Genomic DNA, 18,034 nt, shown 5'->3' with positions numbered 1-18,034 from the left:
TTCCCGCGAACGTAGCCTGTGCTCATACTGCGACAGAGTTCGTTTCAGTTAGGCTCAATCGCTGTTTGTCCGTCGACAGCGTATAGTCGCGTCGGCCTACGATTCCTTTTTTCTTCTTGTTTCTTGCGAACTCTCTCGCAACAGCCGTTCTATACGTACGCCGCCAGTATATCGCGTGATCATCGTTCCCGTTGCTTCCCTTACCCTCTCACGCCCTTCGAAGGAGACCTCCCTTTGGTTTTTCCTTGTTTGGAGGGAATTCATCGCTCGGACACATGGACTGCGAAGCACGAGGGTTGATCGAGGCATCAGCGTGATGTACTTTTCAGGTTTCATATTTTCTCTATGATACTTTCTAAGGAGAATTTGGAAGATATATATTTTTAGGAAATAAAGGTTTTTATGGAGTCATCGATAAGTTAGAATTTAATTAACTCTCTTATAACAGGTATTCCAATTTTTTAATATATAAATTTAGTTTCCTCTATGGTGTTAGAGAACATAATGCGAGCATTTTATGATATAACGAATATATTCGTATATATTTTAGTTTATTCATTCGTCAAATTTCCCTAGTAGGCCGGCCTGCAGCTCACATGCAGTACTTAGTAAAAATTTGTTTTGTTAGAGGTTGGCCATTCTTCTTGCTATAAAAATATCGTGAAGTCATATCATATGATAAAGCACCTTTTGAAAGCTAGATGCTCGATAACGAGCCTAATGATTCTCGGTAGTTTGTAATGTCAAGCTTTGAATTGGCGAGATCGCTCTGCTGTCAAACCGCCGTCCAGCGGCGACCACATTCTTTAACCACGTTCAAGGGGTATATCACGCTACAGAAACCATCAAAGGGTTTGCAAGTTAGTTGCCTTTTAGAAGTGGGGCAGTTGGTTGTTACATGTCATCCGTAGTTGCTGGCTGTTCTCCTTAGTCGCCATACATCATAGAGACGACGGTTATAGTCGCCAGTTGTCCTTGCTAATGGTTGCTTGTTGTCGCTAGTTAGTTCTCGTTATCGTTATGTATTCCATCAATCACGCGAAATTTAACGTATGGGATTTTATTCTTCTTTATTCTTTCTGTAGGGAGATTTTTTAAGACGAGGAAAATATAGAATATTTCAAGACGACGGTAAGGTTTGAATTTAAGTAACTATTTTATGATACAACAAAGTGGAAAAACGATTTAATTTTATAAAGTTTAAGGTAATTTTTTAAAAAACTTCGAATTTAAAAAATTCAAATAGATATCTTAAACGTAATTAAACCCTCCATATCGTAAGAAATTAAATGAAATTGCGCAAGAAAGTTAATACATTTAATGTATTATTTTAAACATTTATTTAAAAACATTTATTTAAAATTTAAGTGTAGGCGTTGACGCGCGCGCGCCATTCGAAGCATTTGTCAGTTCGTTACATCTGCGGTAAAAGTTGTAACTACGAAGAAGCTTAACACATGGTGCGTCTCAAGACGACAGTAAAAAGTATTAAGAGATTTTTCGAGATTTTTTCTTTTAAGTTTCCAAGTACTTTTTCTATTTAACTTCTTTTTTTTGCATTTTCTCACAATATTCGATAAATAGAGACGAAATATGACAGTTCTTAGTTCGGGGATTTATTGGTTCGAAAGTTACTTCAAAAGTGTTTCTGGAGTTTGTGCGGTTAATACTTTTAAACTACTGAGTACGACTTATTCCGTATGGCTGGACAAATTTTTGTTGATACTGTAAGCGTAACTGGTCCGGATATTGTCTTGTGGAGATAGAAAAATACACGAAGTATTGATTGAACTACATATTTTTTTAATTCTTTTTTAATTCTTTTAGTTCTTCATATATTGATAATAGAACGATATTCCGCTACTTTGAGCACAATATAGTAATGTTTAAATAAATAATAAAATTTACGCATTTCGTCTTCATGCGTCGATAAGAAAATGCAAAAAAAGTTAAAGAAAGATGATGCGTAGATGCGAAGTTTAGTCAGCAATAATATTTAAAACCTCTAAAATATATTGTACACATTTATTTGCAAATAAGCTCAATGAAATTGAACTGTAACTGTGTTTCCAATAATGTCTTCGATGTATTGCTCGCCATTATGTCGGATTAACAACTCTAAGTGATCGACCTTAATCACTAAATGGCGGCCGTGATTCAGTGGTATAGCTTTACATATGACGGACATCGCAGGCGCTTATAAGACGTCTATTGTGAAACGTTTCCAATAGCACCGTTTATGTGATGGTGAAATCTGAATATATATATATCGCTGAAATATATATCGCTTATCACTTGAGTCTGACACGATCGTTTTTAAATAGAATCACAATTTTTTATTCTTTACAAAATCAGTCTATAAAGATTATGTGCAAATAAAATAGATAAATAGATAAATGGTTGTACAAACTTATAAAACAGATATTACAAGTATATCTAAATAAATGATATATTTATAAATTGTAATATTTGATCTAAAGTTTAAATAAATAAAAGAGATACTCGTGACTTACAATAAAAGTATTTTTTTTCAATTTTTAAACAAAGCAAAAGTGGATAACAATTTTTCAAAATGTAAAAATCAACACAATGGTTGGTTTCTTTAATTAATCAATAACGTTTAAAGTTAATTAATGTCCAGAGTGGTTTGTACATTTTGTATTTCGCCGTATTTCAACGTTCGATGTGTAAATAGAACTTGATGCCTGAAATATCGAAAAAATAATTAAATCCGATCGTTCCGTCGAATTTGCAAATTGTATACTCGTGTAAAATCGAGTGCGCTTGTGTATGCTGATACGAAATGTGGTAGTATATTTTTCTTTTTTCGATTATCGTTATCACTTTTTGTGTGGAAAAATTAATTCCGTGAATGGAAGTGCAATCAATACGGTTTATCACGAAATAATAGCACAACGACGGTACATATTGGTATTGACGTCAGCTTCACAAAATTTCTCGAGTATCGCGGTCGACTATTTGGGTTAAGAATTCATTTTCAAGGTTCTACAAGCACGAGTATCTTATGGATATGAAATTTTCAGTGTACATTTTAATAACCATATTTCATATTGCATGCTGCGGTCCAAGAAAAATCCGCAGTTAATATTCTGCTAATCCCTGCTGCTTTTAAAGACCATAAGTAGTCGTCCGTAAGGTTTAAAAGATTTCGAGTAGATTTGTATTACGTATTTTATCTTCTAATTTTTAAAGAGAGGGTCGTGTTTAATTAATTGAAAATGACGAAACTGTAATGGGACATTATTATCAAATATTAAACGTGGTTCCATTGGGTACTTTTATGGTCTTTGCGAGATATATATGCATTATACGTTGCTATTAGCAACGCGTAGCGATGAACGATGGAGAGCAGTACCTTCGTTATCTCGTCTCGGTTGTGTACATATCAGTAATGCACAGTACTCGTACTAAATATCTTACAAATTCCATACAGATTTTCAGATTAGTTTCGAATAATACCAACACGACCATGATAGTCACAGTACAGTATTAAATAGTGCCACTATGCATAATACACTCCTAAAATGTTTCTACAAATATATTTATCCGAATATTTTTGTCAACTACTATATCCTAACCACGATTTATTAAACAATATATAGATTTAAAAAAGAATATATAACGACATTACTTGTTTAGGCTAGATTGGTTTAACTTGTATAGTTTTAATAACTGTGTAAGGTCAAACAAGAACTTATCGTTAGTTTGGCAAGATTTGATTACACGAAGCAACATAATTGCTTTGAAACTCAGGACAGAAAACAATGTCAACCGGTAGACGCGTTTGTCTGGTGAACGTGTAACGCGTGAATAATAGATAGCGACAATCACGCGAACGCTAGTTACAGCTGACTTGGCTTACATTGTAGCATTCAAACTAGAGTATACGAGCCGTAAGCGCTATTGAAAGTTCAAAGGCCGACTAGTGAGCTTCATCCTATCTCATTTTTTAATCAGGCGATGGATCGACGAATCGTATTGATTTCGAGAATTATTATAGTTCTGTGGCAATTTTAAAGCGTGGTTTGTCTAATCTTGTCTCGTTAGCTACAGACTCTTTGGCGAGCAGCCTGAAATTTGATCCAGTTTCGAGAAAATGAAAAATTCGTTTCTTCTCTTTGCTTCCCTGTTCCCTCTTTCCTCCTTTTTCCCTTTTTACATCGCGTTAAGACCCGTTAAATAATATTGACTGCCGTGGACGCTGGCTGAGAAGTGCACTTTATAACTAGCTTTAAAATCACTGACGTCGATGAGGACAAAGGTAAGTTAGAGGGTCATTTATCTGAGCTGGTGTTATTCGACCTGAACTCTGCAGCTTTTCAGAGCATCTTTCGTTTTTCTTTTAAGAGCAGAGATGTTAACTGGTCTTTTGTTACGTGTAAGAAGTATGTATTAAAGCTTATTTAGCACCAATTGGTTGCTCAAAGTCGAGATATACATACCTATATTATATTAATACGTTACAGAAGATTACGCGTTAGTTAGCTTATGAGAATTTATAGTGTGTCACAGATCACAAAAGCAGAATGACTACTTTTTCATAAACGATATATGTATATGAATTGGAAGTTTAACTATTACGCCACATACTTCTCTCGATAAACGTCGTCGAGTGCATATTGTTAAAGAATATTAGCCATTTGAATTAAATAGTTTCGAAGATACTAATGCTTCTGTGAAGTTTTTGCAGGCTGTTAATTTTTTATTGAGATACTACAAAGTTTGAATAACTTCGATTAGAAATAAAAATCACATTACATTAACGCGTAGAATGTAACGTAACGTAGATAATGTAAATATAAATTATATTACAAGGAAATAATACGGGTAAGTAATGTGAAACATTCTGGTTAAAATTGCATCCTTTGAAGGCTAGGACACACAGTACTTACGAAGTAGATTAAGTACCAAATGGGGTACTTAAGAAAATTCATGTTGTCATTGTTTAATAAACATCTTCAGCTAATAGCTTTCTGCAAAAGCTGGTTTAAGTTATGCTAGCTTATTCCTTATTAATTGCAATTATATTGTTCGTATCTCCTAGAGGATTAACAATCCATTTTTATAATGGATAATAAAAGTAAATTCCTATTAGGTTGTCCCAAGTTTCTTTCGTTTTATAAAGAAATGACAGATGCACAACATATTTTGTTTTATGTTATTCTATATTATTTTACATTAAATTGGAAAAAGGTGGATCACACGTAATTCAATAAAATAATATAAAACGAAAAATGTTGTACATCTATTACTTTCTTATAAAACGAAAGAAACTTTTGGAACAACCTAATATTTCTCTACTACGACGCTTTTACAGTGCTAAAATATTTGATAAAAATGTTAAGAAATTCTAATATTGATTTAAGCGTATCGATTTATCTGCTCTTCATATTTAATCAAACAGAAATTGTTAATTATGATTTCCACTTAAAAGCGGATTGCATATTATGAGGATAAATTATCAAATTCATCTCTAATATAGACATTAGAGAATCATTCATAGCCGCAATCCTGTTTACCGCTAACATTCCTGGTACTCAATAATTCATTAGGTGACTGCTTTAGCCGCACAGAATACACCTACAAATAATTAATCGCGATTAATATTCCATCGACTTTTGAAAATCCCTCATGTGATCTATTTCATGCGATGAGAATACGTATAAATTGAGATTGCGATCGACCATCCTCAGTCGGATAAATCGAGTGATTCAAATTATAACACAAAAAAAAGTTAAAACTAGTTACATTATCTTATTCAATTTTTATGTATTATTTGGCGGAAGAAACTTTGGTAATTGGTAAGTAAAGTTCACCTCCTTAATGTTAATGATTTTAATATGTTATTAAGCTCAAAGTTCTAAGGAATTTTCTATATATATATATATACATATACATAACTGTATGCGTATATGTATAATATACGTATAACAACCAAAGTTCAGCTCTCAAGTGTACGCAAAACTTTTATGTTCATTTTACGCTATACCAGTATGTTTCATGAATTTGTTTGCTAACAGTATCGAAACAAATAACAAGCAGAGGACGAGCTATTCATGAATTGTTTTGCCAGCGTGTACGCTCCCAATATTTTCTATTTGAGAAAACATACTTGTTGCTATTGCAACTACAAATATTTTTACAGTCGACGCTTTTGCCGTGAATCATTGGCTAACATGTAAAATCGAGAAAAAACATGGTTTATTGTGATGGAAATGTGGAAAACCGCAAAACCGATATAGAAGGGAAAATAAAGGAAAGGAAGATAGATAAGTAGAAGCTTGGGGTCAAGTTTAATTCACTGAAACCGAGCTGCTTGTATTATCACAAAACAAAATTGCCAGTACGTCATTTCCGTACTCTCGTCCTCGCGAAAATGGTTTCGCTTGTTAAGGAAAAACGAAGAGACAGGGAAGAGAGGAAAAAGCAGACGGAGAGCGCTTTTAAAAAGCTGGCGAACCGTGTGTTACTACAACGAGACACGCGATGCTATTTGTCGCTTTAAATTGTGCCGCAACTCGTTTTTGAGATCTTTGCCAGGGGCGCGTTAAAACATGCTGAAAATATATTTCTGGCTTTTCTGGGGTTTAACTGAAATATGACAAATAACGTTGTAAAACATATGTACTTATGACTTACAGAGTAATTGAGTGTACAAAATATATAGTATACAAAATAGCCAGCGATTTAGGGCTTTAAAAGATCAAAAGGAAAGAAAAGAAAAGAAAAGAAGAAAGATAATATGTTGTGGCAGTCTAAGTCGATCTAAGAAAATAGATAAAGGGAGGGAGGGGCAAAGCTAGTTAATCTGGAAAGAATCCAAGCGTCAATTTCAAGCATTTACAGAGAATCAAGCGGGCTGGTTAAAGTCGTGAGTTGAGCAATTATCCCGCGTTAGGTTCAATCAGGTTAGTCCCACGCGAAATTGATCCAACCATGCGAAAACGAGTGTATTCTGATTTCTGTCGCAGATACTTCTGGCTAGTGCAGTACCTACACGGTGGTTGTTGAAATAGCCGCTTCTCATCTATTTTCCGCAGCGCGGACATCATCCTTTGATCCCTTACGACTAACGAAGTTTTCGAAGATGTACGGCAGTTTGAGATTCTACTTGAAAATGATCATGATTGCGGTCTGTGTGCCGTCTGCTCTTCTTTTTGTCCTTCCGTTAAAGACTGGTAAGTTGATACTGATTAATTATGCGATCGAAACCCTATATAATGGCTACAAAAATGCCGCTAATATAATATTCCTTCTTTCTTGTATCTGTCTGCCTCTCAGGTCGTTTTACTAATTACAATAAGTAATTTCGACTTCTTTGCGCTCCCTTTTAACGCATTCGAGACCGAAAGAAATTCATATCAGTCAGTAGGCAAGGGTATAATATACATATTTTATATATAACTTATGTAGTAATGTATATATCATGTTAATTTCATATTTTTTTCAATATAGAATTATTATATATATATATATTACATTACTACATAAGTTATATATAAAATATGTATATTATACCCTTGCCTACTGACTGATATGAATTTCTTTCGGTCTCGAATGCGTTAAAAGAGAGCGCAAAGAAGTCGAAATTACTTATTGTAATTAGTAAAACGACCTGAGAGGCAGACAGATACAAGAAAGAAGGAATATTATATTAGCGGCATTTTTGTAGCCATTATATATGGTTTCGATCGCATAATTAATCAGTATCAACTTACCAGTCTTTAACGGAAGGACAAAAAGAAGAGCAGACGACACACAGACCGCAATCATGATCATTTTCAAGTAGAATCTCAAACTGCCATACATCTTCGAAAACTTCGTTAGTCGTAAGGGATCAAAGGATGATGTCCTCGCTAGGGAAAATAGATGAGCAGAGGCTTTTTCAACAACCACCGTGTAGGTACTGCACTAGCCAGAAGTATCTGCGACAGAAATCAGAATACACTCGTTTTCGCATGGTTGGATCAATTTCGCGTGGGACTAACCTGATTGAACCTAACGCGGGATAATTGCTCAACTCACGACTTTAACCAGCCCGCTTGATTCTCTGTAAATGCTTGAAATTGACGCTTGGATTCTTTCCAGATTAACTAGCTTTGCCCCTCCCTCCCTTTATCTATTTTCTTAAATCGACTTAGACTGCTACAAAATATTATCTTTCTTCTTTTCTTTTCTTTTCTTTTCTTTTCTTTTCTTTTCTTTCCTTTTGATCTTTTAAAGCCCTAAATCGCTGGCTATTTTGTATACTATATATTTTGTACACTCAATTACTCTGTAAGTCATAAGTACATATGTTTTACAACGTTATTTGCCATATTTCAGTTAAACCCCAGAAAAGCCAGAAATATATTTTCTGCATGTTTTAACGCGCCCCTGGCAAAGATCTCAAAAACGAGTTGCGGCACAATTTAAAGCGACAAATAGCATCGCGTGTCTCGTTGTGGTAACACACGGTTCGCCAGTTTTTTTTTTTTTTTTTTTTTTTTTTTTTTGATATCGGTGACTGCCATATTCTCTTGAGTTTCCAAATCGTAAAGAATCTTTCCCCAGGGATTGGTCAACTGTGTATGTCCCCATGCGACGTAACTTGCTTAAGGAACACGAGCCGGTGATATGCAGGCAACGTATAATTGATTATCATTCGCTCTGAAACGCTGAAGTAATGACCAGTGCAGTGGTCCAGTGGTCATATTGAATGCCGCTGGATATATCAGCATTTGGCAACCTAACCCAGAGAAGCAGGAAATATGAAGCCACCGAATACCAATTAACTTCGTAGTTGCACGGTTCACATTCCATCATTTCTGAATATGCGAGGACAGTCCTCTTATTGTGCTTTTAATTCTTTTATTTGTTTCATTTTCAGCAAATATACTGGTTTTTTAAATTAAGCTTCTTTTTATACGGAGTTACAGATTATATTAATTTTATATAGAATATATTTAAGAAGGATATTTAATTTTTTGCTAGTTAAGTATTGATCGATTAAGTTACTGTACCTTTGTTCCGATAAATGCGTGCCATTTCCTCGAATCTAATATCATAGCAAATGCCAATACCTATTTTGCAGCCCTTCACATCGAACGTCGTTAGGGAGTTACCAGGACTGAGTGAATCACTCTCTCGAAAAGTAATCTTATTAGGAATGTCGATGTCGAATAGATGTGCCTAATAACATAAAAATGTAGTCGCTAATTCTATTGCTGCAACTTTTGTAATTTAATATCAAAGTTACCAACTCCTAAACTTTAATTATTTTTTATTTAATAACTGACAGCGTTTTTATCACTTTCTTTTATTAAAAAATCTTATCATTTAATAATGTTTAAAAAGAAGAAAAGATAAGTATAATAATATTTTAAGTATGTGAAAAATTTATATTACACATTACAACAAAAATGGGCGTTTCCCGTATCATAACGTATTTTATAAACCGTAAATTATAGAATTGGTTATAGTATACGTATGTACATATGTATATTCCTAAATTATTCCTAGATAGAGTCACTTTCTTCACCCCAATATTTTCAAATTCAAAGCCACAAAGGAATATATTACTTACCTTTCGGTGTCTTGCTATCAAAGTTCCATCGGGACCCCAAATAGTACAGGTATTGTACAATTTAGCGCCCTCTATTTCAGGCATCGTACCACCAACTACATAGATGTTGTTTTCTTTAGCTGCGTTCGACGAAGCAACGCTCGTTTCACCATCAGGAATACTCTCGGCGTATTTTGGAAAGTACTCTGCATTGCAATATTTCAATTAATGAAAAATAACTGTCTTTTGTTCCAACCATAAATTAAATTGAAATGTTTGTCAGTTTTTTATTTTTTAAATTATTAAAATAACTAAGTTTTATATTTCGACTTAATTAAATATGCAATTACTTAGCTAATAGTATATATAATAAATTGTTTCTACAGGTTCAAAATGAAAAATGAATATTTAGAAATATTTAATTACGACAATGCTATTTGTGTTAGCATCAGTGGCTTGTTACTCAACGACTTTGCTAGTACTTTTTGAAACATAAAGTTAGTTTTCAATTAACACTTATACTAGAGACGGAATTATAAATGCAAAATAATTGATAATATTAATTTATAAGTACCTAATTATTAGTATCTTAAAAAATATATTTATACAAAAATCACGATAATCATGAAAATGGGGAAATCCTATATTCTCGAATCAATTCAAAATTTATTTTGTATATTAATTAGATTCCGCGCTCATCAGTACGTACTCACTGGCGACATCGAGAAAATGTATCGGCAATTCCTCGTACGACCAGAGGATCGGAAATATCAAAGGATATTATGGCGCAGCGCGAGTGGAGAAACAGAAACATATGAGCTTAACACCGTAATACTCTTATCATAGAAATAGAAGCAGTCCTCAATTCCCGCCCGCTAACTCCTATCTCCACCGATCCAAATGATCTCCTAGCCCTCACTCCCGGACATTTCCTCATTGGCGATTCATTAATGTGCTTACGTGATCGAGATTTCAGAGACATTCCATCGAACCGACTCTCCAAATGGCAGCATATCCAACAGCTTAAACAACATTTTTGGAACCGCTGGCATAAGGAGTATTTGAACGAGCTAACCAACCGCAATAAATGGAGCAAGGGTGGACACAGCATCCAAAAGGGCACAATCGTCATCCTCAGAGAGGACAACGTTCCCTCCATGCATTGGCCTCTGGGCCGAGTTATCAAGGTTCATCCAGGCGCCGATGGTGTCATCCGCACAGCTACAGTTCAGACGGCAAAGAGCATTTTGGATCGGGGCGTCAAAAGGCTTGTCCCACTGCCAATTCAACCCGATCTCGAGAAACCCGAACAACTAGCCACCGAGCCGAAATAAGATGGGAACTTCAACCACACCTCGCTAGTTTGATCGGTACCCTCTCAACGGGGGGAGAATGTTACGCCATGCGGCTTACCATAGGTCATATTCTTAACTATCGATCGCGACACTATAATGTCGCAGACGGATCGTCGCGTCTGCCCGGCAAACAAACATTGTAGTGGCAAGCGCATGGTTCATTAAGCAGGGCGACTTCCAGAAACGTCGACTCGTGGCCCGTATTTTACCTCGCAGTAAAAGAATGTGGCGTGATCCGAACGTAGTGGGGGTCGCCTTCCAGAAAAAACGAAAAAAATCGAAAGGCGTTCAAAACTTTTCGAGAAGTCGAACCGTCAACACATGTGGTATGTCGCGCATTACTTATCAACCAAAACGCAGTTACATTTTTTTTGTTCCATTTATATCTTTCTAGTTAATAAGTTGTTGAAATAAACATTAATTTATTTGTGTTAATTCTGTGGAATTTCATTGAACTACCCTTATTATCATAATCGAAATAAGGGGATCGATCAGTTCGTGGCGTCGATTATTTAATCGTAACGGGAACTTACAACTCTCGTTGACGTGCTATCTCGCGATCGCGTCTCTCCGCGAACGGTCGAAACAAAATGATTCACTAAAAACTGTCCTGAATTCCTAAGAATTTATTTACCGCAAAACTGACAAAGTGTTTATTTAAAACATGAGGTTGAAGGTAGTCCTTTTCTTTCATTTCATTCATTTTCATTTTCTTTCTTAAGTATGGCTAACACAATATCTAATCAATTAAAATTTTATATTTTCACGTGAAAAGTTTCTTTAGATAATTATTATCAACATGATGACTAACTCTTACGGATTAATACGTGTCTGTAGGGCAATCCGGTGGACTTGATCGGCTTTTTACTTCGAAAGTTGAGTAATCGGTGTCGCTTTCTTACGCATCTTTGAACTGTATAAATGTTCTAAAATTGTTTGATCCAGAATGTACCACACCGGACAATCAAGAAGGCAGGTGCCTTGACTACAGAAAATGTAAACCTCTGCAAGAAATATGGCAGATACAGTACCGTACAGCCACCGATTTTTATAGACGATCAGTGTGCAGATACCAGGTCAATGTTACGATCGTTTGCTGTCCGAACGATCCAAACAAAGAGAAGAGAGAAATTTTAATAAAAACTGTGTATAAGTATAAGGCTTTGCGACCACCATACTGTGGTTTTAGCAACGTCTCTCATAGCAGGGTGGTCGATGGTAAACCAGCTTGGTACGTTTTATGTCTTTCTTTCCGATTAATAATAAGCCATTTACTGCAAAGAATGAACTTTAAAGGCATTAAACAGCACATCAATGTACATTTCAATTAGACTAAATAATAATGCTATGATTTTATCGGTAGTAACTTTACTTATTAACTTGAATTATTTCTTTCTTTTACTTCATGTTAGGAAGAGTATCTTTTTGCTTGAAATAAAAAATTGATATAGGAGTAATAATATGGATAGAGATCAAAAACTGTTAGGGCAGAAATTACACGTTTGAACTTTATAGTTCAGTATAGTTCAAATAGAAATTATATAGAATTATTTAATAATTTGTATTCCACTGGAATAAAAATTTAATTTCTGTCTTTATCAAATCTCTATTTCAGAGTATTTGTACGTATGTACTTATCGTCTGCTGTATGATCGAATATCGAATAGGTAATAATCGTTGTTACTCGTTATGTGAGAAAAAAATTATGTATATTCACAACTATGACTATTGCATTTTAGGCGCTTGGCCATGGATCGCTGCATTAGGTTTTCGTAATCCCCGAAACCCAGACAAACCACTATGGAAGTGCGGAGGTTCCCTGATATCGGCTAGGCATGTTTTGACCGCAGCACATTGTGCACATATGGATGGAATAGAAAACATACACAATCATAATATTGCCATTCTTAGATAGGTGGAGGAGGTGCCATTTTCGAGTAAGTCCTCAAATATATATATATATGCTATTGAGTATTACTGAAGTATCATATCCTGAAATTTCTTACTGTACACATATATTGTGTCATAAAGCGTGTACAATTCTTTCTCATACTTTTGGTCATTCGTTTCCTGCATTTTCATTTATTTTTTTATTTTTCAGGGTACGTATATCCCATTTGTACGAAAGAGCAACTTCGTCGGCTATAACCCCCTTGTTGCTGGATGGGGAGCGTTAAGATATAGCAAGTGATATCAATTTTATAATAAAATTAAACAGTTCCAGTCTTAAATATCTTTCTCATTTTCTTCGTAGGACGACCACGACCTAATGCATTAATGGAAGTACAAATGCCAGTGATTAAGAACGCCGAATGCAAAATAGCTTATTCCAAATTTCCTAATGCACCTGATATCACTGATGGTATAATATGCGCCGAACATGCTCAGGGTGGAGAGGATTCTTGTACGGTAATTAAGTTACAGAGTTACTACAAACTATACGGTATCTGAAGACACGTCAATTCGAATTAACATCAAATCGACGTCTTAAACATTAAAAATAATAGATAAACACAATTTAATAGTTTTGCCCACTTCTCACACCTCGTTATGGTATTTAATCTAATTTCCTTCTAATCTTAGTTTTGCTCAAAATACATATAACATGTACGTTATAAATTGGAGTATTTCAATACACAAATCAATAGAAGATTATTACTGTATATAAGTATAATTTCAATGCAATTCGATCGATATATTTCAGTATCTTTGATTAAAAATTTAACGATCCTTTCAGGCTGACCGTGGCGGACCACTGCTGATACAACATGAATTAACCTCGTATTTAATAGGTATTGTGTCTTATGCTTATAAGTGTGGCACAGCTGGGTATCCCAGCGTTTACACTAGGGTCACATCGTACCTTGACTTCATTCTCCAAGCGATGCAATAATATGATATTACTGTTCCATAAATATCATTGTGTAAAAAACGTAAAGTTGGATTTTCTTATTGTGGAGATAAGAAACAGCTCAAATTTACATTGTTTTGTACGTTACAAATTATAGGCTTAAAATGTACGAAATGTAACTTTGAAACGACACTAATTTTTTACGCACGATAAACCTCCACGACTTAGGTATGTAAAGATGATAAACGTATATTAATTCTATTAATTTGGTAATAATAAACCAACTTTCTGAGAAGTTCTGTAAATTTCGTTTCTGTTGTATCAAGAGAATAATGGAATATTCCACTTAGATCGTATACTTCTTGTATGTACGTACAAAATTTTCCGGCTAATCTAAAACACTTCATAAGATAGAGAGCTTCTGGAAATTCGGACACAGAGAGTGCATAAAATACAAGATAAGTCTCGTGTCTTTCAAAATTATTTTTTATTCGCTAAAAACGTCCTGTGTACTCATGCAATCACATGCAACCTCGAAACTTCACTTATTTTTTATCACTTTCCAATTCAATACACAGTTTCTGCATTTTTGACTATATGTAAGAGAAATTTCCATTCAGCCAAAGGTGTACTTACAGATTATAGATTCCTATACGACTCTCAGTAAAAATTTATCCGCACTCCAGATATATAAAACTTCTGTCGACCGTATTGATCCATCTGCACTCTTCGTATGACGTCAATATCTGTTCAGTGCTGCTGCGCAGGTTTCTTTGTGTTACGTCAATTCGTTTGTGACCGTTGCGCGAGTAATGGCGCTTTGCAATGGTGATTTGCAGGAAAACAGTGCAGGATGCTGTGATTCGTTTCTTGTGGTCGGAGGTTATGTTTGATGCCTATATTTATCAAAGATTTAATGCACATTATGGAGAAAGTGTTTTGTCACGAAGTGTGTTTGAATGGGCACAAAAGTTCAAAGAAGATCGCACAAGTGTTATGAAAAAACAGCTGGACGCCCGTCCACATCCACGATGACAACATTGAACGTGCTCATGAACTTATGCTCTATGGAATAGACGAGTGACACTGGATAATGTGGCAAATCATTTGCAAATCAGCCACGGCTCTGCTTATGCAATAGTGCACGACAGATTTGGATTTTAAAAAGTTTGTGCGAGATGGATGCCGAAAAAGCTGATGAAAAGGTGAAGACGACGATGCATTCGTGGTTCGCAGCTCAGCCCAAAACATTTTTTAATGAGAAAATATAAAGGTCCTTCGGCAAATGGACAAAGTGTATACAGAAATCGAGTGATTATGTCAAAAAATGATGTATGTCTTTTTTGACAATTGCTTAAAATAAATTCTACACCGACAGAGCGGGTAACTTTTTACTCACCCTCGTAAGACACTTAAATTTCCAATCTCTTATGATGAATAAAAGAGCTTATACTATTAAATCTAATTGTATTTTGTTGCATGAGAGTACACGTGTATGTGATGTACATTACCTTTATATCCCCTTGAACGCTTCAATATTGCGCATATATACTATATTTTGTACAGCTTCTATAAAATTTCGTATGTTTGTTTAGGCTGTTAATCTAGAGGCTGGAGTACAAAGAAGTGGCACAATGATGTGGGCTGATGACATTTATAATTATCAAGGAATCACCCCTACATTCGCTCAGGTATATATCGTTGACTATAATGTATTTAACATATATGATTGTTAGAATATTAATAATTAATTTTTAATTCTATCAGAATTTTAATGAAACTGTCCCTTGGGAAGGAAGAACTGATACCTTGATATCACGGTTTGTACATCCTATATATACGACAAATTTTAGAACATTATATAACGAAGAACCAGATCGTCGTGGCCATGTGATGTGAATAAAAGGACTTGAATTTGATGATATTTTTATAATGTTAGATAACATAACTAAGTATCTTCACAGTAAGATAGGATGACATGGTTTACATGATCTTAATGTTGTTCACTCGAGTGATGATATTATAAGGAAAAGTGTAATATCACAGGTAGGATGATTCATAATTTAGAACTACTAACTCATGTATGTATTAAAAATTAAAGAAATATATTAAATTTTATAGGATATTTATGTTTAGTAACCAGTAATTCAGAGATTGGTATTCATGGTTACTATAACGAGGCTGTAGAAACGCACCCTTTCTTCTTTGCAAATGGTCCTGTATTTATGTCTAAGCCGAAACTGGAACCTCTGAATAATTTAGATTTATTCTTGTTATTTTCTAAAATACTTATCTACAGTATACCATAAGGAATGATACCGTATCGCACCTAATCAAGTGCCTTAAGAAACATCAACAGGATATCACAGTAATCCCTTATCGACTGATATGTAAGTAAAAGTTATCTGTCATTGTTATACACAATTATGTGTTAGTGTTATACACAGTTATTTATCATTTTCTATTAATTCAGTTGTAGCCACTACAATATCTATGACACTGGTAGTAATTATGAGAACAATAATGATGTGTTCTATAAGAGGAAATGATGATTAGGAACAAAAACTTACAGGTAAGTCAAAGTATATGTTATTTGCCATTTGAAAAGAAAGTTACTAACTTGGAATTTTTTGATAAATAATAATTGTGCAAAATATATTGGATTTCAAATTTGTCAAAAATTGATATTTAAGAAGCATTGTAATAATATAACATTAATATTTTGATTTTTCAGAAGATATCATGCGGTGGATGGATAATATGCAAAAAATATTAAGCAGTATATGAATTTTCCTATTGCGTAGAGATAACAAAATGAATTTTAAAAAATGTCGACACGGTAATAAGAAATAGCATCATGACAAAGAATATATAAAGACAGTTTCATTTTTTATAAATAAAAATTTGTTGTTCCAGATTTTGAAATACAGCGAAACGTTTAATTAGTATCTTAATATCTTTAAATAATTATTATTTTAGAATCAATTGTAATTGTATCATACGTACTTTTGAATTCGTGCAAGAACATATGTAATTTTGAAGTAGTTATTATTAGGAAACTGTTAGACGCGAACAGTATGCGAAAAGTTAGTATGCAGTGTAATAATTATCAATCAAAACACAAGAATTAAATTCTTGAGGAAAAAATTTCCGGAATTTCTTATTTACATGATTATAGAGAAATCCATAATAAAAAGGAGCTGCTTTCTAATACTTCGCTTCCTTGTAATGCCTACGTTAACAATAACGAGGTTCGACTTTTTGTTTTTAGAGGGATACTGGAAAATTTGAAAGTACAGTACCATTGGGAAGAAAATCACGATATTGAAAACGATATTTGCAAGTAAATTTCCAAAAAATCTGTTTTCAAATTTTCGCTTTCTATTTCACATTAAAAGAAAGGGAGGGCTGCCTTCTTTTTCTGCAAGACAAAACAAACATTCTGAATCTCGTATCAATGAATGATGTCAATAAGTTATTTTTCTTTTCAGATTGAACAATATTCCAGATTTATTCATAATTTCATACTACGCGAAGAATAGACTTTCATAGGTATATAAAGGAAATATTAAGTATAGGAAAACTCTTTTTCGTTGTAGGTGACATATGCTTCACGGTTGAACACATGTATTTTTGAACACATATAAATGAAGAAGTACTCTTATGGAGAAAAAGAATTGATACCTTCGATTGACATTAGATAATGTATATAAACTTATGAACAATCACTATCAGTTTGTATTTTAGGTGCACACGCAGATTTGTTGGAGTTCTTATAAAATGTACTTCCTGTACGAACGTTTTATTCTTCCAAATTTTACGATACTATGTCTCATATAATAACTATATGGATTAAACGTAATATAAATGATCCGAAAATAGACTCGAACGACATTAATTGTCTTTCTATTTATACCAATATCGATAATACAAGTAAAGCTGGAGCAATAGTATGCAAGAATGGACTATTTATTATTTTAAACCAAATCATAGCATATTCAGAATGCACAGTATTATCATGAAATGTAAATGAATCAGTTGTAAACGAACGATTTTACTGTAAAATCATTGCCACCTTTTTTTCATCTGAAATATAGCAGCAATGAGTACATTCTTTTAATATATAATAAAACGAGATATCTTTATAAAGTTACATATGTCATCACTGGTAACTGTTATCTCGTATGACACCAAATATACCGTTAGTATGGAATGATATTTTTATGAAGATATACTTTAATGATAGATTTTATGAATGAAACG

At 34.1% G+C, this 18,034-nt stretch overlaps 1 protein-coding gene and 2 long non-coding RNA genes across 6 annotated transcripts; 2 read left to right on the top strand and 1 right to left on the bottom strand.

Moving 5' to 3' along the window:
* Positions 1-1,295: 1,295 nt before the first annotated feature.
* Positions 1,296-14,494, bottom strand: LOC126876614 (omega-amidase NIT2-A-like). Of its 4 annotated transcripts, none has more exons than XR_007694370.1 (4): positions 14,408-14,494; positions 9,587-9,771; positions 9,024-9,192; positions 1,296-2,705 (listed from the first exon to the last, which is right to left on the bottom strand). XR_007694370.1 is itself a non-coding variant. In XM_050639532.1 (4 exons), exons 2-4 carry the CDS (start codon positions 9,668-9,670, stop codon positions 5,570-5,572), a joined length of 285 nt encoding a protein of 94 aa, XP_050495489.1. In that variant the 5' UTR covers positions 9,671-9,771; positions 14,408-14,494; the 3' UTR covers positions 5,378-5,569. The 4 variants fall into 4 exon arrangements, 2 of the variants coding, with proteins under 2 accessions (XP_050495489.1, XP_050495488.1); XM_050639532.1 differs by lacking the exon at positions 1,296-2,705 and adding an exon at positions 5,378-5,601; XM_050639531.1 differs by lacking the exon at positions 1,296-2,705 and adding an exon at positions 8,328-8,749.
* On the top strand, positions 11,220-12,203 carry LOC126876623 (uncharacterized). Its single transcript, XR_007694380.1, has 3 exons — positions 11,220-11,246; positions 11,866-11,916; positions 11,975-12,203. It is a non-coding gene; the product is annotated as an uncharacterized LOC126876623 (long non-coding RNA).
* On the top strand, positions 13,048-16,372 carry LOC126876618 (uncharacterized). Its single transcript, XR_007694374.1, has 6 exons — positions 13,048-13,999; positions 14,410-15,154; positions 15,367-15,462; positions 15,539-15,591; positions 15,893-16,161; positions 16,245-16,372. It is a non-coding gene; the product is annotated as an uncharacterized LOC126876618 (long non-coding RNA).
* The last annotated feature ends 1,662 nt before the right edge of the window (positions 16,373-18,034 follow it).

Source organism: Bombus huntii, unplaced genomic scaffold (genome assembly GCF_024542735.1).
Source record: "Bombus huntii isolate Logan2020A unplaced genomic scaffold, iyBomHunt1.1 ctg00000086.1, whole genome shotgun sequence".
In the NCBI taxonomy this organism is placed as follows: Eukaryota; Metazoa; Arthropoda; class Insecta; order Hymenoptera; family Apidae; genus Bombus; species Bombus huntii.
This window is presented reverse-complemented; position numbering and strand designations above follow the sequence as displayed.